We start from the raw sequence: 27,234 nt of genomic DNA on the forward strand, positions 1-27,234 counted from the left end.
AAAGAACCTCTGAAGTGATGGCAAAAAGCTCAAGGAAAAGATGTTGCATTTCCATGATTCTATCCCTTCAAATCTGTCAGACTAACAGAGGAGTGAACAATGTGACATTAATGCATGTGGAACAGTTAGAACTATGGCAGACATGATTGGCTGTTTTAATCAAGAAGTTCATTTGGTTTAAGCCCAGTTATAGATAGTGACAATAGATACACTAGGCACAGCATAGCAACAAGCTTACATCAAAGTATTTCTAAAGCCTCTGCAACTAAGTCCTTCTTGACTGACAAGAGCATCACCTCACTGAATAAGCAATAAACTTTACCATTACAGTAGACTTGGCCTCATAGATGACTCTCTTGCTTCATTGCAGAAGTCCATCCCCACCCTGTGCCTGCAATGTCAAATGGAACCAAATGGATGTCTCTTCCAACCTGGCCGATTCCATGATTCTAAGTGTACAAATACCCCAGCTGTGTGCTTTGAGCCTTGTCAATAAGCTTTCTGGAGAGACTGAATGATAAGAAACAGGTTGTTTGTAGTTATTAACAATCTTTGCCTGGATATCAACATTAATATTGATTATTAATTTTGCATCACCCATTCCATGATCCTTGGAGTTTCCACAGTGAGAACAGCTTGGATGAACAGTGCTGGAGACTTTCCCCTTCTACCTCTCCTTGCTTGGCTTTGGGGCCCTCACTACAAGAAAGACATTGACATGCTAGAGCAGGTCTAGAGAGGGGCAAATGTGGCTGTGGTCTTGCCTCTACAACTCCCTGAGAGGAGATTTTAGTGAGCTGTGTGTTGTTCTCTTCTGACAGGGTAAGAAGAAATGTCCCTAAGTTGCACAAAGGAAGGTTTAGTTGGGAAATGAGAAGACACTTCTTGACTGAAAAGGTTGTGAAAGAGTGGGAAAGGCTGGTGTTTGAATCCCCATCCCTGGAGGTGTTTCAAACATGTGGAGATGTGATGCAGAGGGGCATGGTTTAGCACCAGGCTCGATGGAGTCAGATAATGTTTGGATTCAATGGTCTTTTTTAACCAAAATGATGATGTGATTCCATGAAACATACTCCTGATCTGTAGTGGGCCCTGGTGTTACCCTGGTAGTCCTGGGATTTCAGTGTTTTGCAGGTTTTGGCTTTTATTTGTTCAAAATATTTGCAACAGTGTTGAGGTCTGTGCCACAGTCTGCATTTCACTAATGTGCTTTTGTGGGCATGTGCTGCAGTCATGAGGATGCGGCTCAGGGTCTGCCAGGGTGTTTGAGGAGATGCAGGTTGCCAGATAAGTTCTGGGAGGTGTCAGGATGTGAATGGCAAGGGCTTGAAAAGTCAGAGGATTGAAAATTGCTGAAAGCTGTTGATGTGTCTGTAGCACTCATTTAAACCTGACTGGGAAAACCACCCATGAAATGTGGCTGCGGTCTTGCAGATTTGTGTGCATGTCTGCAACGGGAGCATGCTCAATTCAGAGTATAGATGATGCAGCTCAGATCTCTGAGAATGAGCTACAGTTAAATAAAATCATAAGAGTGAAAACAACTCAGCAATACTGAAATACAATCAGTTCAAAGAGGAGTCTCATAGGAGCATATATGGGATAGAAGCTGGTGAAGGCTCTGGAGAGGACCTTGTGAGGAGTGGCTGAGGGAACTGGGGCTTTTTCAGTCTGGAGAAAACAAGGCTAAGGAGAGACCTTCTCACTTTCTACAGCTTCCTGAAAGGAAGTTTGAGTCAGGTGATTTATTTTTTTTCTCTTTTCACAGGGAACTGGTGATAGGATGAGAGGAAATGGCCTCCAGCTGCACCAGGAGAGGTTTATATTGGATATTAGGAAAAAAACCTTTACTGAAAGAGTGGTCAGGCTGCCCAGGGAGATAGTGGAGTCACCATCCCTGTAGGTGTTCAGAAAATGTGTAGACATAACGCTTTGGGACATAGCTTAGTGGACATGGTGGTGTTGGCTTGATGGTTGGACTTGATGGTCTTAGAGGTCTTTTCCAACCTTAATGATTCTAGGATTACAGCTGTGCTGTAACTGTTGCCTGACTGAGCATTAACTCCAGTGAACATCATTTCCTTCTGTATTTCTCAGCCATTTGGATTCAGCTAGGCAGAACACTTGTGTTGTTGCGTCTAGGGCCAAAATAATGGCATGCAATAGCCACCAAGCCCGTGGAGCAGCTGCTGGCAGATCCAGGAGGCATTTGCATCTGCAAGCTTTCCATCCACAGCTTGAGTGGGGTAGTGGGGGAGCTCAGGGACTGCTGGGTGCCAGCTGGCCTCACTTGTCCCAGAGTGGCTTTGAGCAAGCCTGTGGTGCCTTGGGGATTCTCTGATGACCTCTCAAGGATTTGTCACTCGAAGCTTGGATTAATAAGCCTCTTTTCTCTTGGCAGCTGAGGTAGGTTCCCTAACACTGACAGACCTCGAAAATTCTTATGAAATGAATGTGCTGGTTGCATTGGTATGTGTCTATTCCTAAAGGGAACAGAGACCATTTGCTACTTTATTATTAGTTTTTAAAGGAAAAGCTACTTAAATGCTGCTGTTTCTTCCTCCTATTTTTTTTCCAAAGCTTTCAGCTTACACTAATTTAATGACCACAGCTAGAAGGTAAGCGTGTTTCTGTCTACACATAAGTGTAGACAGAAAATATTCATACATTTACAAGGGGTGACCATCTGTAGGTTTCTCTTTGGCATTGGTTTTGCCCACACTGAAGATACTCCGAACATCAGGGTTAAAATAGTGTTGAAAAAATAAAAGGCAAGCTGTAACATTTTCCTGAGGACCAGTTTCAGTGAGATTTAATTTTCTAAATGCCACTATTATGCTAGTTTGAAGCTAGCTAGAATGTTTTGGTGAGAAGAATTAGATCACAGGCTGTGAAAGGGAAACAACGGTGATGTCTACTCCACTCATAGGCTTGCTGAGAGGTATAAGAGCAAGAATCCAAACATAGATAAGACTTTTGGTCACTGCCTGGGCTTTGAGCTGCATTTCTCTCTCTAACCTAACCTGATTAATCTACCTGCTTCCTAACCCCTCTGGCCGACCCTCCGTTCTTTCTTGGGCACAAGGCAACATCTGAGGTAAGGTAGAGAGGGATGGGAGAAGGTGGAAGGGTGGTTGGGAGCCCCTCCTGGGGACTCAGGTTTCTGGGAGGGGAGTTGTGTTGCTGTATTACCTTTTACCCTGCATATTTCTGTATATAACTGTATACACTGTAAATATCTGCTTGTATATTCTGCTAAGCTGGAAATACAAAAGCTTCATTCAATTTCCAGAGCTGGCTGAGTCTTGTCTGAGTGATTTCTAAAGTGTGGGGGGGGGAACACCCAAACCATCACACTCTATGTATCTGGGTCTGAAAGGACTTGAAGGTAGGTCAGAGAAGCAAGGAATTTTCCAAGATTTTACCATGGAGGGCGCTGCTGTAACACATACCCGGAGGTGAGCCCCCTGTTCCAATCACATGAGGCAATTTTAGCTGCAGAGAACGGGGTTTTTTTTAAAGCAGAAAAAGATGGAGTAAGTGATATCCAAAGTAGTTTTGGTTTGATTTCTTCTACTAATGTGTCCCTTTACTGCAGCTGCAGACTCTATAAAGTATTTAATCTGTGACCTCTTCAGAGACTTCCTCTGTTAGTGGCTTTTCTCAGACCAAAGTAATTTCCTGAGTATTCACACAAGTCTGGGTGTGGTGACCTGACTTACACTGAGATGCTCAGTTTTCTAGAACAAGCTCTTTTCCTCTGCAAGCCAAGCCATCAAATTGCTGGATATTAGGAAAAGTGTCTTTGCTGAAAGAGTGGCCGGGCACTGGAACAGGCTGCCTAGAGAGGTGGTGGAGTCACCATCCCTGGATGTGTTTAGAAAAACATGTAGATATGGCATTCTGGGGTATGGGTCAGTGGGCACGATGGTGTTGGGTTGACAACTGGAGTTGGTGATCTTAAAGTTTCTTTCAAACTGAAACAGTTCTATGGCCATGAGGCAGGATGAGGTGTAACCTGTGTGTCTCTGAGACTTGTAAACCCTGCAGCAGGAGCAGACAAGGGGTAATGTGATGAAGCTTTGTTGGAGGTTTTGTTTTCCCCAGAAACTCCTTCATTTCTGGCTGCTGAACAGAGCCACCAAGCAGCCCTGAGAATTCTCCACCTGTCTCATCTCAGAGGTTGCAAAGGCATATTAATATTTAACATACCTGTAGGCTTTAATCTTTCAGTTGTAGTCTGGATACATCTTAAAAGCTCATAAAATGCATCCAGAGGAGGTGTTACTGCCATTTTATTCACTAATGTGGAGATGGGAACACCCTCCCGCTTTCAATTCCTGCGTACATCTGAGACTGCTTCGTTGCCCTGTCTGCCCCATCTGTCAGGGGTTGGTATCAGAGCCTGCTGGGTGCTCATGCTGAAACTGCCTCAGTTCCAGACTTCACTAGCTGTGAACCACTTGATTTGAAACTCCCTGAAGAGGGGTTGTAGTAGAGTGGGATTTGGTCTCTCCTCCCAAGAAACTGACAATACAATGAGAGGAAATGGCCTCAAATTGTACCAGAGGAGGTTTGGTTTGGATACTAGGAAAACATTGTTTACTGAAAGAGTGATTGATTATTGAAACAGGCTGCCCAGGCTGGTGATGGAGTCACTATGCCTGGAGGTGTTAAAAAGATGTGTAGACATGGGGCTTTGGGACATGGTTTAATGGGCATGATGGTGTTGAGTTGACAGATCTTAGAAGTCTCTTCCAACCAAAATGATTCTATGATTCTCTTTTGTTTGCTGACTGTTGCGAATCACAGGTTTAGCAAAAAGAGGCAGGGCCATCCACTGTGGATGCCATAAGCTCCTCGAGGACACAAAGTATACCAAGGTGTCATACCTTGTTCCCTGGGGTTAGGAATCTGTTTTTGGGCATGTAGGGACGCGTGTATTAAACTTGAGCCTGAAGTCACTTGGTTTAGACGTGAGGACAGTGCTACCACAGAGCTTTGTAATACTTGAAAAGCATATCAAGACTGTTGTTCAGTTGTTAGTACAACCTTAGGAAATAGTTGTGATGTGGCCAGTTGCTTGGCCTAGTTACTAGTGTTCAGGCTGGCTGTGTGTAGGCAAAGGAGGCAGTAGCCCAGGACAGCAGAGGGCAGCAACCCAGCAAACGCTTACGTTTTCCTGTCTGGCAGAGCCCTGGAGAGCTGGGCTGACTGCTTTTTCATGGTAGTAGGAGCCTTACATCCAAATTTTCATTACTCTTCCCTTGCCCCTGAACCAATCCCACAGAATCACGGAATGGTAGGGGGTTGGAAGGGACCTCTGAAGATCATCTAGTCCAACCCCTCTGCTAGAGCAGGTTAATCAAGATCAGGTTGCAAACGATGTATCTAGCTGAGTTTTGAGAATCTCCACAGAAAGAAACTCCACAACCTCTTTGGGCAGTCTGGTCCAGTGCTCCAGCATCCTCAGAGAACTACTACTCTTCTCTATGTTCATTTGTCAGCCTAACAGCACCACGGCTATTAAACCACATCTCAAAGTGCCTTGTCTCTGTGGTAGTCTGACAGGAGTGCTTGTGAGGGTACAAAATGCGTCTCTAGTAAGGTGGTCTATGTTGTTATCAGCTAATAATAGGAAATTGAAACAGAGGTCTTGAAAATAAAATTGTTGCATTACAGCTTAGTGGAAACTTCATTTATTTTGGTCCATGCTCCCCTGGGTCTTCTTTCTGGTTGGAAAAGCTTGTCTATGTCCCAACACAGGAATGCAGCATGTTGTGCCTGTGAACCCTCCCTTGTTCCAGGGGAGGGTTATCAAGCACCAGTGGTTTTACCCTAGGGTTTCCTGCTCTGCTGTAGCCCATTAGTTTATGACTGTATTGAGATCTCCTGATCCAGGACCTCTTCCCACCTACAAGCATAGACTAAGCTTGGCTTCATGGTCCTCTTGGATGGGCAACCTGTTCCCAGCAGGAGATGTCCCTGCCTGTATCAGGGGGGTCAGAACTAGATTATCTTTAATGTTCCTTCCAACTCATGCCACTCTATGATTCTGTCAAGAGATTTGGGTCAAAAATGGCTCAGGACATATACCATCAGTGCCCTGAGTCTGGATGATCAGTCAGAACTGGGGGGTGTAGGGTGGAGCATGCCCACCCTGCAGTGTGGACATTGAGAGGCACAGAAACCTCTCCTCTAATTCACAACATCTCTCCCTACATAAGGAAGGAGGCAAAATCTGCTCACATCTGCTCCCTCCTGCTGTAGCCTGCTCAATTTATCTCCTAGAGGATAATGGAAGTGCAAAGTGGACAGCAATTCAGAGAGATAATTTATTCCCCCAACTCCCAAGGCATCCACTTAGTCTTGCTGCTAAAACATCTATTAAACACATCAGAGTTGATGGTGGGATTTAAAATGAGAACAAGGCTTTTTAATAGTAGAGGCATGACGAATTTTGCTTCTCTTGAAGGACAGCCTGCTTTCCTCCTGCTCCATCCCTATGTTTTGGTGTCTGCTTCATGAGCTCATTCTCACCCTGCAGCTTCTTACCCTATCATTGCTAAAAGGCAGTTACAGAACCATAGAACTATTTAGGCTGGAAGAGACCTTTGAGATCAAGACCAACCTCATCCCTAGAGGTCACAATCTCACCATTATTGCTAAGGCTCCAGGCCACCCCCAAAATAACAGACCCAGAGTATTGAGACATACAGACCCAAGTACTGGCCCCTTACCTGTGTCTAATCTCACTTGACTTCTTTCTGAAGGAAATGGAGAATAAGATATAGCCCAATCTTGCTCCAGGATGTAAAACGCACACATCTGTATGGTGGCTATAAAAGATGATATACAGCTGCTTTCTCTTGAAACCCAGATTGCTTGTGTGATGCAGAGCTTTTGTGGAAAAAGGGATGGGAGAATATATCAGAAGTATATAACTAACACTTAAAGGATATCTTTTTAGACCTCCTAATTATGGACTTTCAATGGTCCTTTCACACAAACTCTGTTTCTGTACTGTTGCTTTCTGAGAGATCTCTTCACAGGAGAGCCATTTCACTTGTAGGCTTAAACAAGAGTATGTTCCAGAGGTGAATCTCTTCAGGATTTATGGAGTACTCTGATGAAACTTCATTGCATGATTTAGTGAAATCTTCTCTGCCTTCTACCCTGGGTGAGTTATGTGAGGGCTATCGTGTCAGACAATTTGCTGGGCACAATTTCAGTGCTCGGGTAGATCGCAAGAGAAATTTCAGGTCTTTAGGTGGGTTTCATTGTCTCCTGAATTGCCTCTTTAGAGCAGTGTGCATTCAGAGTGGCAACAGTACTGATACCTTTCAGTGCAAGCCCTGGGACTATATCTTCTCATTTGACCTTTTGAGCTCCCTGCCTCTAATGAGAAAGTGTGAGCACAGAATTGTCTGTTATTAGCATTACTTAATCTCCTGCTTCTTAACCAAAGCTTTGTTTTACCGTGTCTAACATCAAAACAAGCTGCTGACTGCAATTCTGCATGCTTCATGTTGTTCCCATAAGCTGCTCGGAGAAGGAGCTGGGAATGCTGGTGGACTAATGCAGAATGAGCCAGCAACGTGCCCTTGTAACCAAGAAGGCCAGTGTCCGCCTGGGGCGCGTTAGGACTGCAGCCAGCAGGTCAAGTCAGGTTCTGATGGCCCTTTACTCTGCCCTGATGAGACCTCATCGGGAATGCTGTGTCCAATTCTGGGCTCCCCAGTTCAAGAGGGACAGGGAACTGCTGGAGAAGAGTCCAACAGAGGAGAATAAGGATGCTGAGGGGACTGGAGCATCTCTCTTATAAGGAGTGCCCTGTAGAAGAGCAACCTGAGAAGGGATCTTCTCAATGCTGATCAGTATCTGCAGCCTGGGCTGCATCAGAAGTGTGACCAACAGGACGAGGGAGGTGATTCTCCCCCTCTACTCTGCTTTCATGAGTCCAGTTAGGGTGTCCTCTCTGTAAGAAGGGCATTGAAATGCTGGAGAGAGTCCAGAGGAAGGCCGTGAAGATGATCAAAAGTCTGGAGCACCTCTTTGTTGAGACAGGCCACAAGAGCTGGGGCTGTTTGTCCTGGAGAAAAGGAGGCTTTGGAGAGGTCTTGTCATGGTCTTCCAGTATTTGAAAGAGGCCTACAGGAAAGCTGTGAAGGGATTTTTTCCAGGCTTGTATTGATAGGATGAGCAGCAATGGATTGAAGCTTAAGGCAGATTTTAGAAAGAAAGAAATCCTTTCTGGTAAGGATGGTGAGACAAAAGAACAGGCTGCCCAGGGAGGCTGTGGGTGCCTCCTCCCTGGATGCATTCAGCACCAGGTTGGATGAGGCATTGAGCAGCCTGGTCTAGTGGACGGAGTCCCTGTCCATAGCAGGAGATTTGGAATTAAATGAACTTTAAGGTCCCTTCCAACTCAAGCCATTCTATGATGTTATATGGTCTAAAGGGTGGAGGTAGTGAGGATGGGGCTGGGCACTTTTCAGTGGTGGTCAGGGATGGGACAAGGGGCAGCAGATACAAACTACAACCCTGGAGATTTCACCTGAACTTAAAGAAAAAAAAGCATTCTTTGGAGGGTGCCACAGCACTGAGCCAGGTTGTTGAGTCTCCTCTTGAGACCTTCAAAACCTTCCTGGACATGTTCCTGTGCAGCTTGCTCAAGGTGACCCTGCATTAGCAGGGGAGTTTGACTAGATGATCTCCAGACGTTCCTCCCACCGTTCTATGAGCCTATGACTTGCATGTGATGTTCTCCTGCTGTGTGGCTTATGATGTGCAAAAACATATTGTATTTGTGGTAGGATGCTGCATATGTTCAGAAGCTGTCCAAAGCCTTTGGAATTCTTATAACTGTTTATTCATTCTTTTGTTTAGGAGCCAGTGACCTGTAAATGCTCATTATGAAGAGAGATCTGGTTTTCTTGGTGACTCTAATTAGCCTTGCCTTCCTGTCACTACTAAGGTCTGGATATCCTCAACATATTGCAGAGGAGTCCTGCTCTGTTCAGATTCTTGTTCCAGGCCTCAAAGGTAATGTAGAAGCCTCCTCCATCATTCAGACACTAACCCTTTCTTTCTGACAGGCTCATTTACACCACCAGTTTCTAGCAGACACAAGAGGGTGCCTTTCAGTTGCCCTCTTGTAGCCTCCTTAAAAATGGAATTTTGACATCTGTCAAGATGAACTTCAGTCTGTTAAAATAAACATGGCAGTGAGAATGCATGCCAAAGCTTCCCAGATTTGCTCCCCATCAGCAGGGCTTGTTCCTTTGGTACAAATTCTCTGTGGTTATGTTCAGAAGTGCTATGACTGTCAAATAGGTTCCTATTTTACACCTAGAGATGTTTTCATTGACATTTAGCGATGTAATGGGAAGTATCTTGGATTTCCTGGCATTCTTTTCATATATATTTCTAGTTTTCCCCATTTGTCTTCCTATTGTTTTTAAATGTTTGAGTATCTTTTGGAAGAAATTAAAAATTACTTGGGTTTTGGTTTGGTTTTTTTTCCCCAGCATTTCTGTATTTTCTCTGGACAAAAGCAATCATTTTTATAGCATAGGCCCACAAATTATTGGCCAGAAAAAAAGTTAGTATGCTAAATTACTGATCTTTTCACAGCAAGAAAAAATGTACTTTAGGTAGGAAATCAGCAACTGGTAAGAACTAGTATTTTAAATGAACAGCATCCATTATGATGTAAAATCCCAGCCCTGTTTAGTGACTAACAGCAGTTCCCATTTTGGGGGCTATGATGTTTCCATTGGAGTCTAAGACCTGTAAGCATGAGGAAATACCTGTTAAGGACCAAAAAGGAAAAAGGAAAGAAAACCACTGATTTCTCCTGAACAATAAACATAAAATTGATTGTTTAAGCATTGCACAACTAACCTCCCAGTTTTGCTGATAGTTATACATTGTAGTATCACAAAACTCAGCTAACAATAGTCTTCTCTAGTAGGAATGTGGGCTTCACCTAGTTGCTTGAGGAGCACTGTGTGGGCTGAAGGCACTGTCTGTGCTGGTGAAGTGATTGGTGAGGGCAAGGCTCTGTTCTGCCCTGCCAATTTGGGCAGCCAAATTATGAGCACAGCCTGGCCACAGGTTTGCCTGTGGTATAAACTGCCTTCTTCAGTTATTGTCCAGCTTAGATGCGCCTCTCCTGTGCTGGAAACGAGACTGCTGGGCTCTAGGTTGTGCTTGGCTGGTTGGCTTCAGGACCAAAAAAGTTATACTGTTTTGTTTTTATTATAGCTGCAGCTTTGGCTGCCTAAACTAAAGCAAAACCTTTATTTTGGAATTTTACATCAGTAAGCAGCCATTGAAGTCTTAATAATCTTTACACCTTCTGCAAGTGTTCTAGCTGGGCAGATCGCACTGCATCCAGGTCTTCTGAGGTTTGAGTAAGCCTTAAGGTTAGAAAAGTCCTCTAGGGTCATCAAGTTCAGCTGTCAACCCACCACCACCATGCCCATTAAACTATGTCCTGAAGTGCCTTATCTACATGTTTTTTAACACCACCGGGGGTGGTGACTTCACCACCTCCCTGTGCATCCTGTTCCAATGCCCGACCCCTCTGTCAGTAAAGACACTTCCTTAATATCCAGTGTAAACCTCTTCTGGTGCAGCTTGAGGTCATTTCCTCTCATCCTATCACCAGTTTCTTGGGAGAAGAGACCACCTCCCAGCCCACTACATCTCCTTTCAGTAAAACTGTTCTGTTAGTTTGATATATTTACTGTAAATTAGGCTTAAACTGGTGCTGCTGATGTAACTTGCAGGGAAGAATCCAGTGCAGTTACATATACATTGTCCAGTGTTACACAGAGGATCAAATGGTCAGACTCCGTGGCACTGGGGACTGAAGCTCTGAGACAATTTGACATTTGTAAGAAGCTGACAGGCTTTGCCAGCTTTTGTAACTTCCTTGCCTTAGTTTCCTTGCTGCTTTTGACTGGTTACACAAATATCTATGATGAGCATTTTTGTTTGGGGGTCACTGTTATTTTTTGCTGCACGCAGCAGAGCGTTTAAAACCGTGTAGAGAGCAGAGGACCCTGACCCTTTGCCAGAAGGCAAGCCTGAGCCCTGGAAGCAACAGAGAGGCCTGAAGGCCATCCCATGTTAATCTGTCACTGGGCTCCAGGAGAGGTGAGCCTTGCAGAAGTGGGATTTGCTCGCCATCGTGTGTTGATGATTTCCCCTTCTTCGTGAGCTGTAAGCCTTGCAAAAGATTGATGGACAAATCCAGCCAAGCAAAAAATGGCCTGATCTAGGCCTAGTGAATGTGAAATCCCTGAAAAGTCTCAGTGCTCCAGCTATGTTGCCAGGGGGACTGGCTCAGAGAATTGGTAATGAGATACTGCTGTCCTCTGTTGGCACACCTCCAACCCATTTCAGCAGCCAAGGCTTCCTTTTAACTGAGCATGTATGTGGCTGGGTGCCCAAATTTCTGCTCCCACGCAGTGGGATTTGCTCCCTGCAGCTTTCAGATCTGCCCCATCTCCTCTGCTGGGCTGCCAGCAACATCTCCAGCCATGAGCTGAGCCCCACACCACTGTCAGGAATGAGCCTTCTGGGATCTGGAAAAAAGAGGTACAGGGAAGAAGTGAGGAGAAATGAGGAAGTACAGGGAAGAAGAGGAGAAAGCAGGAGGAGAGGGTTAAGCCAAAGAGATGGTACAGAAAGTGGACCACAAATGGGGTGGCAAAGGAGATGTGATTTGAGTAAACTACCCAAAAGTAATGGAGACATTTTAGAACAGGAAGAGCTAAAGGAAAAAGAAGGGCACAAAGAATAAGTCTAAGTGGAGAGACTGGGAAAAAAAATTACACAAAGCCAATTAAGACCCCACAGCATAAAAGGAGGAGGGGGAGTCGGAAGGAGGATGAGATGAGACTTGAGGTGGAAATGGAAGATGAAGAAAGCCATTAAAGACACCAAGAATAGAAAAAGGCACAAATGAGTTTAAGGTCAGCAGCTTAGGTCTTGAGAGTGATTTTTTTTTTATTTTATAGTCTTAACAGGGTAAAGGTGTAAGATTGAATGCAGAAGAGGAAAAATACTGTGCCCCTGAGAGTCCAGGCAGCAGGCTGATCCATGTTTTAGAAACCCAACAATACTAAGAAAAGTGTGGTGTGTGTGAAGAAGGGATGAATGATGAAGCCTTTCTACATGGCTCACTCGTATTCTTCCTGATGCCCAGTTCCTTTTTTGTAGGCCTTTAAGATTGAAGCTAATACTAATGTGGTGTTAATAACAACATCAAACAATCCTCCAAAGCTCAGTGCTTCACCTGCTCCATTTGCCACCTTCTGTCTCCCTTCTAGAATCTAAAGCAGGCATTGTCTTAATAGGCTAAGTGTCATACAATACATAAAAAATATTGGTGCTACATAAATATAAACTCATTTTTTTCTTATCCTCACACTTGATGTGTCTACTCACACAAGGAATATGAGTAATGGAAGAAAGATATATCCAGGCAAGGAATGCTCATGTACTTAATGTTTGGTGTGCTCTTTTTATTACAGTAGATGCCAAATGACAGGACAAGAGGTCACAGGCACTTGAACATAGGAAGCTCTATCTAAACAGGAGAATGAACTTCTTTACTTTGAGGATAACAGCACTGATATAGGCTGCTCAGAGAGGCTATGAAGTCTCCATCTCTGGAGTCGTTCAAATCCACCTGGGCACCATCCCGCACAACCTACTCTAGATGAGCCTGCTCAGGCAGGGAAGTTGGACAAGATGGTTTCCAAAAGTGCTGAATTTGTTTTGGGGGTATGGGGCATGAAAACACTGTAGAACACTTCTGGGTGCATGTCACCCTGTCTCAGCTGCATGGTCCAGAGCCACACTGCACTGAGGAAGAAAGTACTCTTCCATGATGGAAGATGGAGGCAAAGAGCAGTTTGGAAACAGACAAGTGAGAAGTCTGAGCAGGAGATCCAACTGCAAAAGAACTGTGGCTTGTAGAGGAGGCCATGGTGGAGGACCCAGTCTTAATCTCTTGCTCCAAAGATGTGGCACAGGGTCTGATGATCCGAAGGGGGATGCAGAGGTCTTTGTCTAAAATAATTTGGGGTTTTTTTTATCTAGTTCAGGAAACAAAAGTTGAAAGTTAGTCTTAGCTGGTGATGAATTAAATTGAAGTTGGGACAAGAGCAAATGGCCTCAGGTTGCATAGGAGGGGTTTACATTGAATATTACAAAAGATATCTTTACTGGAAGAGTGGTCAGGCATTGGAACAGGCTGCCCAGAGACGTGGTGGAGTCACCATCCCTGGAGGTGTTCAGAAACACGTTACCATGGCACTCTGGGACATGGTTTAGTGGGCATGTTATTGTTAGGTTGACAGTTGAACTTGATGATCTTAGACGTCTTTTCCAACCTTAATGATTCTATGGTCCTGTGATTTCTTGCAGAAAAGTACTTTGTTGCCCTCCACACCTGCACAGGCTTTGCTTCCTCAGCTTGTACAGTGCTCAGGGTACATACAGCAATAACAGGGACTTAAAAACACAGCAAGGCTGAACTGGACCACTAATCAGTCCCTCTAGGCCAAGGTCTTGCTGCTTTGAACAGCTGATAACAAAAAATTCCTAGTGGTCTGTGGCTGAGCCTGTAATGGGGCAATCTCCTCCCAGGGAGAGCTTCTCAAACACCCAGACTAAGGAATGCAGTGTCATCTTATTACAGGAATAAATGCAGGCAAGTGTAATGGCCTGGAGCAAGAGTGATCTATTTTATTGATCCCTAATGCACAGCTTTCACTCTGAAGAACGTGTCGAGCAATAGCCTGTAATAGCCTGCTCTCAGCCTCCTGAGAGCAGGGGAAAGTCATTGTCAGGATTTATCTTTGGGAAGCAAAGAACTCATAACCAGCCCTGAGAGGGGAAAGGCAATCATATAGAACCTGTTGGTTACCTGATAATAAAAAAAGTGGTGTCCCCAAATGTGTCAAGTAATAGCCTGTTTCATACTAACAACATTATTCACTGGGGATGATGTGAAGTTTGTCCTCATTAAGGTCAAAGAATGGCCTATTTTTGCATGTCTGAAGGCAGAGAGGATGATCTGAAGCCTGCTGGCAGCCTGAAGAAGAGAAGTATAACAGATGGAAGCCTGAGTTCACCTCGCAACCACAGTATGTAGACATACTACAACAAGGAGAGCTGGAGGCTGCATATTTGGATGTGCCATGTTGTGGCTTGTTTTCACATGTGACCTTTATGGGTCCTCTTTGAGCCACAGCTGCCAGCTATGTCAGAGAGCAGAGCCTGAAGGGTGCATGGTAACCATTGATTTTCCTGATACGGTGCTCCCTTCGGCTTTCTGGGGAGCAGGTAACACTCACTCTTCACAGCATCAGAGGATCAGGTGGATTTTCTGTGGAGTCCATAAAACTTTTTTCTTTTTGATATAAATCTGTTTTTTTTTTTCCCAAGATAATTACTTAGACAATTCTTTACATTTGTTTTTAAGAGATTTTTATTTCACATCAGTGGCAAACTAAACTACAATAGTAATGTAATAGTAGGTGGTAAGACAAGCCCAGTAGCTCCACATTCCCAATGAAAGGCACCAGGGAGGCAAACATTTACAGAAATTGATGTTTAAAATGTGCTAAATGATAATAACTGATGCCAAATATAACAACATACCATGAGCCACGTGCATGTAAGTACAATAGATGGTGTTTTTTACCACAGAGATGAAAAGACACAACATATGACTGAGAATATGGATTATGAAGATACTCTTTGGTGCTTAAAAATGATCCCCTAAAATGATGAGTGTATCAATAGTTTCCTACAGGCTTGCCTAAATGACTTCAACATTTTTCTTTATGGTTTTCAAGTTTGAGGCTGTACTTAAGCCATCTTCACTTGAGACTTAAGCATGCCCTTAGCAGAGCCCCAGCACTTGGTGACGCAAGCTCAGAACTTTGTGCCAAGTTGGAGCCTCATTCTGAAGCTTTTACTTAAGTGAATTGTGCTGTTGGAATTTTTGGAGGTTAATTATATGATTAGTGTCCCCAAAACTAGAGCCGTTGTATGAGACTTCAGTAGTGGGATTTGCTTTGGTTATGTCAGTGTTTACGCCAGTTGCAGGAACCTGTGTTCTTCATGTGTTGAGCAAAGCTGTTAAGTCAGGTCACATCTGCTTGTGGTTTTCCCCCATCTTGTTATAGTAGGTTTTTATTTTCACTGGGGACAATGGCACTCTTGTCACTGCCACCAGCAGAATATATTCCTGGTTTAGTGATTCCTCCTTTTGTTTTCTTTTGTGTTAACAGGAGAGGCTGGAATGAAGGGAGAGAAAGGTGCTCCAGGTCGCCCAGGCAGAGTTGGGCCTCCGGGTGAAAAAGGTAATTATGGAAAAAAAACATTTTTGGAAGTCACTTGTGGCTGAATGCTGCTTTTTCTAGTGAAGCATATCTTGTCTGTCTTTGCTGGGTGACTAAACCATTCTCGGGCATTTCCATGCACAGTTGTTGTGTTTTAACCCCTCTAAGCAGTTCAGCTCCATGCAGCTGCTTGCTCATTCTCCCTAGTTGGATGGGGGAGGGAATTTGAAAGGGAAAAGGGAAGACATTTGTGGATTGAGACGAAGATGGTTTAGCAGGTAAAGCAAAAGCCATCCACGCAAGCGAAATAAAGAATTCATTCACCAGTTCCCATTGGCAGGCAGGTGTTCAGCCTCTCCAGCACAGCAGGGATCCATCATGTGTAACAGTGACTTGGGAAGACACACACCATTAGTCCAAGTGTGCCACTTTTATCCTCCTTTCCCCAGCTTTATATGCTGAACATGATATCATATGACATGGAATAGCCCTTTGGTTAGTTGGAATCAGCTGTCCCAGCTGTGTCCTCTGCCAGTTTCTTGTGCATCCCTAGACTACTCACTGGTGGGATGGTGTGAGGAGTGGAAAAAGCTTTGACTCAGTGAGTACTGCTCAGCGCTAACAAAAGCATCCCTGTGTTATCAACTCTGTTTTGGTCACAGATCCAAAACACAGCCCCATGCTAGATACTATGAAGAAAACTAACTCTATCCCAATCAAAACCAGTACTCATTTGTAGACTAAACATTGTTTTCTAGTAAAAAATACTAATTTTGGAAAAGTGTTTGGGTTTGGGAGTTTTGTTTGGTTTGGGTTTTATTTAAGAAAGATCTCTGTGAAGAAAGACATCACAATGTTATCTTCATAATCTGCCTTCTGCAAATGAAAACCTCATATTGGATCAGAGGGAAAAAAACCACAAGGTGCAATTTCCTTATTTCCTTTCATTTGTCACTGGGAACACTCAATCCCTCCATTAAAGCCATGGGGTGAAGGCAGTAAGCCATAACAGGCAGAGATGGCCATGAGTGGTTCCACATTTTTTGGATCACAATTTGGTAATATTTATGAAAAGAGAGTGGTAATTTACATTGTAGCTCAAAAAGACTTGGAGCTCTACAGAAGAATGGTCCTCAGCAGGATTCAGGTTTAGAGCTGAGAAAAAAAACATGTCTTGCAGGAAATTCTGTCTTTTCACACTTGCCTTTTGTTTTTGAAGCAAGGAGGAAATTTAACCTTCATAGTTTTATCAGGAGATCCACATTCCAAAAAAAATTATCACATTAGAAGTAGTCAAAACCTTTAATTCCAGTGTTTGAAATGAAACATTTGGAATTCCTGTCATCAGAACGATGGAGTGAGTTAGCTCTTGCTGAACTGAATTTCCAAGCTTTCTTCCACATCAATTGAATTTACACTGCCTTATGATGATACACCATCCATTATGTAGTTCTTCAGGGCAATTATGGGTATCTGATACCTGCAGTTTTTCCTGGGACCAAAATCTGTAACTGGAGCTATTCCCCCTTACAAAGCATTGATAGGTTTACAACTCCCATGAGGGATGTGGGTGTTCAGTCCATGTATTTCCCTTATGGAGATGTACCCTTCAAGGACAACTCTAATAAAAGATATTGGAAACTAAAATTTCTACTCTTGCAAGGTAATGCAGCATGAAGAGAATTTGAAGTACTACAGAACCACTTAGATTAAAAGGTCATCAAGAGCTCATGTAGTCCAATCTCCTGCTTAAAACAGGGCAAGCTTCAAATCTAGGTCAGGTTACTCAGAGTTCTGCAACATTTGTAGAGTTTTCTGTTTCTGGTCTTAATTTACATTATTCTTTCCCCTTTCTTTGTTTATTTGTCAAGCAATTCATCCTAAGAAAATGTGCTTAGTTTCTTTGATCTCCTTAGGCATCTAATAATCAGCGAATAAGTAACTTGAAAAAGAAATGTATCTCGCCTGAAATAAATCTGGTTCTGAGTGTCCTGATGTTTCAGGGTGACATCAGACATCTTGATGTCTTTGGGCACTGATTAAGGTTAAATTCCACTTATGCTCCTCATTGCTTTTAATTAATTGTATAGGTCAATTACGATGCATAGCATGTCAACAGAATATAAAGCTGTTGGCCTTCTGTAAAGCAGAGAACACTGGATCAAGTCCAGTGGCTGATTCAGATGAAAGTGGTGTGTACTCCAGTGCAAGTTTTGGGGTCCATGAAGTCCAAGGATGTAACTTTCCCCACTTGAACTGAATTTGAGAGAGATGTTGAGATACTGGAATGTGTCCAGAGAAGGGCAATGAAGCTGGTGAGACGCCTGCAGCGCAGCCCTGTGAGGAGAGGCTGGCAGAGCTAGGGGTGTTTGACCTGGAGAGGGGGAGGCTCAGGGGTGACTTCATTGCTGTCTAGAACTACCTGAGGGGAGGTTGTCACCAGGTGGGGGTCAGTCTCTTATCCCAAGCAACCAGTGACTGAACGGGGGGGCACTGTCTCGAGCTGTGCCAGGGGAGGTATAGGCTGGATGTTAGGAGTAAGCTCTTCACAGAGAGAGTGATTTGCATTGGAATGGGCTGCCCAGGGAGGTGGTGGAGTCACCGTCCCCGGAGGTGTTCAAACAAAGACTGGATGAGGCACTTAGTGCCATGGTCTAGTTGATTGGACAGGGCTGAGTGACAGATTGGACTGGATGAGTTTGGAGGTCTCTTCCAACCTGGTTGATTCTATGATTCTAATGTTCTATGATTGCTGTACTACAACACAGCCATCACTGAGTCATGATCCAATCTATGAGGCTGTAAATCCATGTATACAAATTCCATGCACATATTTGAAGAGCAGCATAATACTATGAACATTCCCAGAGTAGCATGGCTGCTGCTTATGGCAATCATAGAAACATTTTGGTTGGAAAAGACCTTTAAGATTCAGGGAGTCCAACTGTCAAACCAACACCACCCTGACCAGCAAAGAATCCCCCAAAGTTCCATGTCCACATAATTTTGAAACACCTTCAGGGATGGTGACTCCACTGTCTCCCTGGGCAGCCTGTTCCAATGCCTGACTGCTCTTTCAGTAAAGAAAGTTTTCTTAATATCCAACCTAAACTTCCTCTCACACAACTTGAGGCCATTTCCTCTCATCCTATCGCTTGCTGGGAGGGAGGAAAGACCGACACCCACCTCCAACCTCTTTTTCAGGGAGTTGTAGAGAGTGATGTCTCCCCTCAACCTTGTTTTCTCCCAGCCAAACAAACCCCAAGTTCCCCAGGTGCTCCTCACACGACTTGTTCTCCAGAATCTTCACCAGCTCTGTTGCCCTTCTCTGGACAGGCAAGAAAACAAAGAAGAAGGTGAATTTACCCTTGGAATCCATGTTCCATGGAAGAGCTCATTTAAAATGTGTTAGTCAAGATATTTTAGTTTTCTTAAAGCCGTAAGAATTTGGATGCACATTCTTTTAGTATGTTAATTTCACAGAACCACAGCCTTTACACGTGGTAGTTCATTTAGTCCCAATTACAATGGTGTGTGAAGTAGCCACATGCTATTCAAATCTTTCCCTTTGCAGCGTAAGCACAGTGATTTTGGCTTTTGCCGGGTATCTTTCAAAGGCAGTTCTTGGGCACATTTTGGAAACTAATACAATGAGCAGCTTGCAGGTGATTATCCTGGCTTGAAGGGTAAGACAATATAATATCAAGGGGTGTAGCATTCTCAGCCACCCTGTTCACACTGCCAGGGAACAGTCCCAGGCATTTAGTTTACTAGTACAGGCAAAGCATCTTAATATGAGAGAAGTCATTAATTTAACTGGATTGGAGCCAGAGTGCTCAGTCATTTGTGTAATCAAATTCTAAAGAGAGGTAATAATATCTTAATTTATATTTTAGTATTACTGATTGCTCATTAATATGTAATCAATCAATCCTTTGCATTTCTATGTCAACTTTTACGTGGATTTATTGTTCACTAAGGAGTGCTGCAGGCAGGATTCTGCATGAAAGTCCTGACATTGACAGTTGTGGATTCACAAAGCGAGTATCTGGTTCAAAGCTGTCTTTTAGTTCCACCTGGATTCAAATAAGATTTTGGGAAAATCTGTGCTAATCTGAGCAGACAAAACAATGGCAGATTGGCTTCAGTGTAAATAAACATATTGCCTGGGGACATTAGGGATGCATAATTTAATCCATATTTCCATGATGCCAAAAAAAATGAACTGCCACTTCAAACTCAAGAACTGCTCTAAAGTCATTAGCAGCAGCCCCAAAGCCAACAGAACTGCCCATCATTAGAAAATATATGAAGGACAGAAGTGGGAGCTCATATTTGCAGCTGCTTTTGCTGTGTCTAAAAGCCTGACATCCATAGTGATGGCTGATCATGGACATGCTGTTAGGCCAATGGTTGGACTTGATGATCTTAGAGGTCTTTTCCAACCAATACAATTCTATGACAGGGATACTGTCCTCTGCCTATCAGGAGTGACAAGAGGCTAGAGCGGGGCACCAGAATCATGAAGGAGGTGGAGGAGCTGCCTCATAAGGAGAAGCTGGACAGGTTGAAACTATTGCATTTGTACAGAGTAGCCTCAGGAAGATACAACTGAGTTTGCAGAGTCACCAGATCACATCAGACCTGAGCTTGGAGGCACTTACTGAAGTTGCTGAGGGAATGATTCAGCAACTCTATCTACATGGTACTGCAGATAGAGGATGGGATTTTGTGGTCTTGCTGTATTGTGTCTTCTGACACTGTGGAAATCAAAGTCCTGACCACTTCTCTGAACAACACTGGTACTGTGAATATAATTTTGGTAAGGCATGTTTTGTGAGGGCCATTATTTGTGTTCGTGAGCATCTGAACACAAACTCCCCTGTTTAGGAATGGACACCAGATTATTTGCATTTCTTTTGAATCTACTTGAAAATCATTTAAACTTTTGTGCTGCTTTCCTATATTTATTATTATTATCCTTTGTAAATTTTCTACCCTTTCCAGTCAGCATGGATATACTTTATTTTTCCCTGCTGTTTGTTATGCAAAGCTTTTAAGGTTTCTCTTTGTCAGTAGGATACACCTATCTAGAATGAGTAGGGCGGCTTAGTGCTGAGAAATGTTTATTCTTCATTTCCTACCAAAGAACATTAGATCCTATGAATAGAATCCTGGTATTGTTCAGGTTGAAAAAGACCTCTACAACTGTCAAGCAAACACCACCATGCCCACTAACTCATGTCCCAAAGTGCCAAGTCTACACAGTTTTTGAATACCTGCAGGGATGGTGACACCACCACTTGCTTGGGCAGCCTGTTCCAATGTCTGACTACTCTTTCAGTAAAGGAATATTTCCTAACATCCTATGTAAACATCAGTTTGTGCAACTTGAGGCCATTTCTTCTTGTTCTATCACTAGAGAAGAGACCAATATCCACCTGGCTCCAACCTCCTTTCAAGGAGTTGTAGAGAGAATAAGATCCCTCTCTAGCCTTCTCTTCTCCAGAGTAAACAATCCCAGCTCCCTCAGCTGCTTCTCATAAACCTGTTTTCCAGACCCCTCACCAGCTTTGTTGCCCTTCTCTGTCTCAAAAACAAACTTTAAGGTGGCTCATGCTGGATGAAATTTATTTCCCCCAAGTACACAGAATGTCACCTGTGTGGAATCTCCACTCATTGCTCATATAAGATGCTGCAACCACCGTTCCCGAGGCAGCCACCAACCTTCAGTGGTGTACATAATGTAAGACTAAGGCAGTACACCAGGAGAAAGTCATTGTAGAATGCAATCTGAAGATTGCTGTCAGGAATGGTACTAAAGACAAGGCCATTGGTCTGGTTTGGCATACTTCTACTTTTGTTTTCAGGTAGGTGTCTGTGATGTTGACTGTGTCGTTGGCTGTGTCAAATCATTAAGACTTTCTGATTTGTCTTCAAATCCTTAAGTTTGGGAGGTAAACTGATGCTCTCTTCCCTCTGACACAATTCAGCTTGATTTGTCTGGGACATGGTGAATTTCTGTTTCTGCTGGATTAGTCTTTTTAACACTTTTTTCTCTTTTTAAGAAGTTTTATGCCTCCTTGTCTGTTCCAGTTGATTCTGTCTAAAGAGAATGCCCATACTGACGGAGGCCTCTATTTACAGTATTGTGTGGAGCCTGAGTCCTCATTTTTTCACTAGTTGTGCAGCCCACCATTCATCTCTGGTATTTTATTTCTTCTCTTGTTTGTAGGCCTGAAAAGGCCACCAAGTTTTCCTCTCTTCAGCTCCTCCCAAAACCCTTCAAGTCTTTTATATTCAGTTCCAGTGTATACCACCTTCATCTGAGAGATGGACAGATGACTTACTTCATATTCTCCATTCCAACTTTCTGTTAGATTTTCTACTTTTGGTCTAGGGAGACTTAATTTCTTTCATTGTCCTCATTTCTTTCCAACTCTCCCTCTTCCTGATTTCATTAAGACTTTTTAGACTGCATTTTTGGCAGTCATAAGGCCAGTAAAAAGGACTTTACAAAAGGTATTAAAACTTTTGAAAGCCTCAAGGCAGAAGGGTCTCTCTTGAAACCTTGTGATTTATTCTGCCAAAGAAGCAGAATAAGCAAGCCCCTGGAGTAGAAGCAGGGGTTAGTCGCTGCAAGAGAAAACCAAATCCAAACAGTTCTTTTAATGAGCACAGGAGACTTAATGTATGTCTTCATTGTTTGAGATAACAGACTTGTACTTCTGAGCAGATCATCTCATTTTTGCTGGCTACTACTGAGCATTAGTTCATTTCCTGAGCAGCATTTTTAAGGAAGAAAGTGAAGTCATTTTATATACTGTATTTTATTTATGCATCAGATCTATGTGTTTATTTAACTTCAGGTGTATCAGCCTGAACAGAGAAAGCATTCCAGCGTCTGGGTTGTTTAGTCTTCAGAAGAGGAGGCTGAGGGAACACCTTATTGCCCTCTACAACTCCTTGAAAAGGAGGTTGGAGCAAGGTGGGGGTTGGTCTCATCTAGCATACAACAAATGACAGGACAAGAGGAAGTAGGCTCGGGTTGTGCCAAGGGAGGTTCAGGTTGGATGTTAAGAAAAGAATTCTTCACAAGAAAACATTATCAGGCTTTGGAACAGTCTGCCCAGGGAATCACCCTCCCTGGAGGAATTCAAAAGACACATGGATATGACGCTGAGGGATGTGGTCCTGAGGGATGTAGTTTAGTGGTAGTGGCTTAGCAGCAGTAGTGAGATTGAAAGCTCTACATGAGCAGCTGGACTTGATGATTTCAAAGGTCTCTTGCAACCTCAGCAGTTCTATGATTGGACAATCTGTTAGAGTAATCCTAATTCATAAATATCCAAAGCAAGAAATGTTGCTTTCAAATTAACAAATTAATTACAAGCTGATACTTAAGATATTTCCAAGGATACATATATTGGATAAATAAGCAATGGTAGTTTTGTAGCCTGCATGACCCAATAGACTCCATCCTTAAGACAAGCCATGAAGCTGTTGTGAAAGTGATAGGATGACAGAAGATAGGCTTAGGTTGCACCAGGCGAGGTTTAGATTGGATATTAGGGGAAAATCCTTTGCTGAAGGCCTGATCAGGCATCAGAACAGGCTGCCTAAGAAGAAGAGGAAGTCACCATCCCTGGAGGTGGTGAAAAATGTGTAGACATGGCACTCTGGCATACGTTTTAGTGGTTATGGTAGTCCTGTGTTGATGGGTGGGCTTGATGGTCAAACATCTTTCCCAATCTTAATGATTCTATGAAACTACTCCATGATTCCTGTGGCGCTCAGGTGAGATCTGTTTCCACTTACACCTGCACACCTTGTCAATGTGAATTGCTTTGCGAAGGTTGAATGACTGGCTGGGTGATTTATGTACAGGCAACTCCTTCCCATGGAGTGAGGTGGACCTCTGGACCTCAATGAATATTGGACATGTAGTGTGGTTTTGCTTTCTGTAAAAACTGATCTTGCAAGCAAGCAAGCAATCTTGAATCTGAATGAATCAAACTGTGTTGCTACCTCGTGCCTTTCCTCCTTCTGTTCCATACAGGAGAAATGGGAGACAAAGGACAGAAAGGCAGTATGGGAAGACATGGGAAAATTGGTCCTATTGGTTCAAAAGGTATGCAAGGTTCAGCTGTTTCTCCACTTGTTCTGTATGAAAAGTCTGTGATTAATTGCCTTTGGAAAGTGCTTAGGGGCTTGCAAAATACTTAAGTCTCAATGGTTACCATAGTTTCTCATGCTGTGTTCACCCAGATGATTGAGATCTCTCTTACCTTTTGCAGTTCCCTTTTTTTTTTTTTTTTTTTTTTTGTTTAGCCTTAAAGCAGCCTGAGAATCCTAATTTGAGGCTAAACAAAGAACTTTTTTCACCATCACACAAGTGTGGGCAGCAAGAGAAGCAGATAGGAAGATGCACTGTATTTTGAAAGACAAAAACCTTGAATTTTCCATTTGCTGCCCTGTAGGTTTCCTGCCTGAGTTTAATTAAGTCATTTGGACCAATGTTCATTGAAGTGTGTATATGATGAATCATGATTTGGGCACCAGTGTAGCATATCCAACACTTTTTTTTTCTCTGCAGTATCTAAACTTACTGGCTCTGTGAACCACAGAATGGTCGGGGTTGGAAAGAACCTCTGAAGATCATGCCTAAAGATCGTCTAGTCCAACCTCCTTGCTTAGAGCAGAATTACTGAGGCAGGCTGCACAGGATGGCATCCAGATGGGTTTTGAAAGCCTCCAGATATGGAGACTCCATAAGCTCTCTGGGCAGTTTGTTTTGGTGCTCTGCAACCCTCAAAGGGAGGTTCATGCATGCAAAAAAAATGAATATATATACATACAGGTACACATTATCTGTGTTCATAGTCATCAAGTTTCATAGCTCAACTGGCATTTGTTCTGGAACAGCTAGCACAGGAAAATCTTTGTTTTTTTCTTGGGCATATTTCTACTTTCCACAGGTGAATGTTGGTAAAGTAAAAGTAAACAAGTGCTAAGTGAACTGTTGACCAAAAAAAACTGAAGTTTATATTCTTTTTCATATCTTTAGGTGAAAAAGGAGATAACGGTGACATAGGACCACCAGGTCCTAACGGTGACCCAGGTAATCCATGACACACCTTGTGTATGTGAAGGATTTGGCAAGATGCATGCCTCACTGCCAAAATGTGTGTGTAGGCACTTTAATATTTCACCGTGGTTGTTTTCAAATTACTTAAAAGCATTGAGGCTGCAATAGTTGCTGGACTTGTATATTTGTCAAACCATGCCTCAGAGCTCATCAGAGGTGTGATCACCCCAGAAGACCAGTGGGAACTGAAGTCCAAGTGTCCATCATCAGTGCAAAGAGACATCTCTGCTATATTCCACTCCGCTCCCAGCCAACACAAAGGAAGCTCTTCCTCCTCCATTGTTGTTCTAGGAGCAGGAGATTACCAGGAACACAAATCTTCCAGAGGAAAATGCTGAATGCCTAGCATGAGAAGTGTAAGCCATACAAAAGTAGCAGATTCAGATTTTAGCTGATTTGTCCCCACCTGGCAGTGTGCACTAGAGCTGTACCAATTCATTTTCTCTTGAGAACATGGCTTGTCACTGGAATCCTTGAGCCAGTCTGCTAAGCCTCCAAGGAAACTTGTGCAGTGTGAGTACTTTGTGCTTAGAACTGATGTAGATACCTAAGCCTACCCTAACTGGGTAGTCAAGTGCAGGTTTGAGTAATGATTACACAGAACTGGAGTCTAATTCACCCTGCTATGGAGATGTGAGCGAAAAGGTGTAACAATGATCCTTCTAGTATTCTCATTCAGATTACTTTTGTCAAGCCAGTATCACTTAGGTTAAGGGGTGGTCTTGCCTTATTTTATTGGAAGTACTGTAAATTCTGCACTTTGAAACGTACAGAGTTACATTTTGCAGGTAATTATGTGCACCACATAGTTGGAACATCAGTCTTTTGTACCTGCTGTGTTACCTTCCTCACAAGGAACAGGTGAACAGTGTGCTGTGCAGATTTTTTTTTTCCCTGTGGAAAAGGTGCAGTGTGGAGAAGACTGAAGAGAGTAATTTTACTCAAAATAGGAAATTATGACTTTTTTTTTTTTTAGTTAAAAAAAATCCTCTGTTTTTTTGCAGGGAATATCTGTCTGTCATCAGGGTAGCTCTAATTATGCAGGGCTGAAGCTTTATGGCAACTGAACCAAGCTGTTCTGGATAGAATTATAGAATGCATCAGGCTGGAAGGGACCCTCTAAGGTCATAGAATCATAGAATCATAGAATCAACCAGATTGGAAGAGACCTCCAAAATCATCCAGTCCAAACTATCACCCAGCCCTAACCAATCAACTAGACCATGGCACTAAGTGCCTCATCCAGTCTTTTCTTGAAGACCCCCAGGGACGGTGCCTCCACCACCTCCCTGGGCAGCCCATTCCAATGGGAAATCACTCTCTCTGTGAAGAACTTCCTCCTAATAGCCAGCTTATACCTACCCTGGCACAACTTGAGACTGTGTCCCCTTGTTCTGTTGCTGGTTGCCTGGCAGAAGAGACCACCCCCCACCTGGCTACAGCCTCCCTTCAGGTAGTTGTAGACAGTAATAAGATCACCCCTGAGCCTCCTCTTCTCCAGGCTAAACAGGCCCAGCTCCCTCAGCCTCTCCTCATAGGGTTTATGTTCCAGGCCCCTCACCAGCTTTGTTGCCCTTCTCTGGACATGTTCCAGCACCTCAACATCTTTCTTGAATTGAGGGGCCCAGAACTGGACACAGCACTCAAGGTGTGGCCTGACCAGCGCTGAGTACAGGGGAAGAATAACCTCCCTTGTCCTACTGGCCACACTGTTCCTGATGCAGGCCAGGATGCCATTGGCTCTCTTGGCCACCTGGGCACACTGCTGGCTCATCTTCAGCCTACTATCTATCAGTACCCCCAGGTCCCTTTCCTCCTGGCTGCTCTCCAGCCACTCAGTCCCCAGCCTGTAGCACTGCTTGGGGTTGTTGTGGCCAAAGTGCAGAACCCTGCACTTGGACTTGTTAAATCTCATCCCATTGGCCTCTGCCCACCCATCCAGCCTGTCCAGGTGCCTCTGCAGGGCTCTCCTACCTTCCAACAGATCAACACCTGCTCCTAGCTTGGTGTCATCTGCAAACTTACTGATGCAGGACTCAATCCCCTCGTCCAGGTCATCAATAAAGATATTGAACAGGACTCACCTTGTCCAACCCCGCTGCTGTGGGCAGGGCCCCATCAATTTTGACCCTGAATTGTCTGCAGAGATATGGCCTCCATCAGCTTGCTGGGCAACTCGTTCCAGGATATAGTCTCTAATTAAGCAGGGCTGAAGCTTCCTAGGAGCTGAGCTGAGCTGAGCTGTTCTGGCTAGGTGCGGACGTCCATGAAAGCCATACGACGGTGCCGTGTGGCGAGGCTGGGCTCCTGCCTGGGCCTGCCGGGCTGGCTGCGCTGACGCAGCTCGCTCGACAGAAGAGGCCCCGCAGGCACCGGCTGACAGCCGCTTAACGTGAGCCAACGGCGCCCTCTGGTGGCCAAGGCGGCCAGCAGCAGCCTGGCCTGCTTCAGGACCAGCGTGACCGGCGGAGGCGGGGAAGTGGTTGTGCTCAATCGGCGCTGGTGTCGCCGCCCTTCGAATGCTGGGTTCAGTTTTGGGGCCCTCCCTACACGAACGAAATTGAGGTGCTGCAATGCGTCCAGAGAAGGGCAATGCAGCTGTTGCAGCGGCTGGAGAAGAGGTCTGGCGAGGCGCTCCTCGCAAGATTGTTCAGACTAGGATTGTTTAGGCTGGAGAAAAGGAGGCTGAGGGGAGACCTCATTGCTCTTTACAAT

General features: G+C 44.0%; 1 protein-coding gene and 1 long non-coding RNA gene across 3 annotated transcripts in view; one reads left to right on the forward strand and one right to left on the reverse strand.

The window, feature by feature from the left end:
* COLEC11 (collectin subfamily member 11) overlaps positions 1–27,234 on the forward strand; it is a 45,404-nt gene that overhangs the window by 15,758 nt on the left and 2,412 nt on the right. For both annotated transcript variants that reach the window (XM_064145942.1, XM_064145943.1), the window contains exons 2-5: positions 8,890–9,045; positions 15,321–15,392; positions 23,431–23,502; positions 24,439–24,492. In XM_064145942.1, coding sequence (XP_064002012.1) covers positions 8,907–9,045; positions 15,321–15,392; positions 23,431–23,502; positions 24,439–24,492 — 337 coding nt within the window. In that variant the 5' untranslated portion in view covers positions 8,890–8,906. The remainder of the gene's footprint in view (positions 1–8,889; positions 9,046–15,320; positions 15,393–23,430; positions 23,503–24,438; positions 24,493–27,234) is intronic.
* LOC135176703 (uncharacterized) lies at positions 135–26,877 on the reverse strand. The gene is made up of 2 exons (XR_010302787.1): positions 26,604–26,877; positions 135–391 (listed from the first exon to the last, which is right to left on the reverse strand). It is a non-coding gene; the product is annotated as an uncharacterized LOC135176703 (long non-coding RNA).

This window comes from Pogoniulus pusillus, chromosome 7 (genome assembly GCF_015220805.1).
Source record: "Pogoniulus pusillus isolate bPogPus1 chromosome 7, bPogPus1.pri, whole genome shotgun sequence".
Classification (NCBI taxonomy): domain Eukaryota; kingdom Metazoa; phylum Chordata; class Aves; order Piciformes; family Lybiidae; genus Pogoniulus; species Pogoniulus pusillus.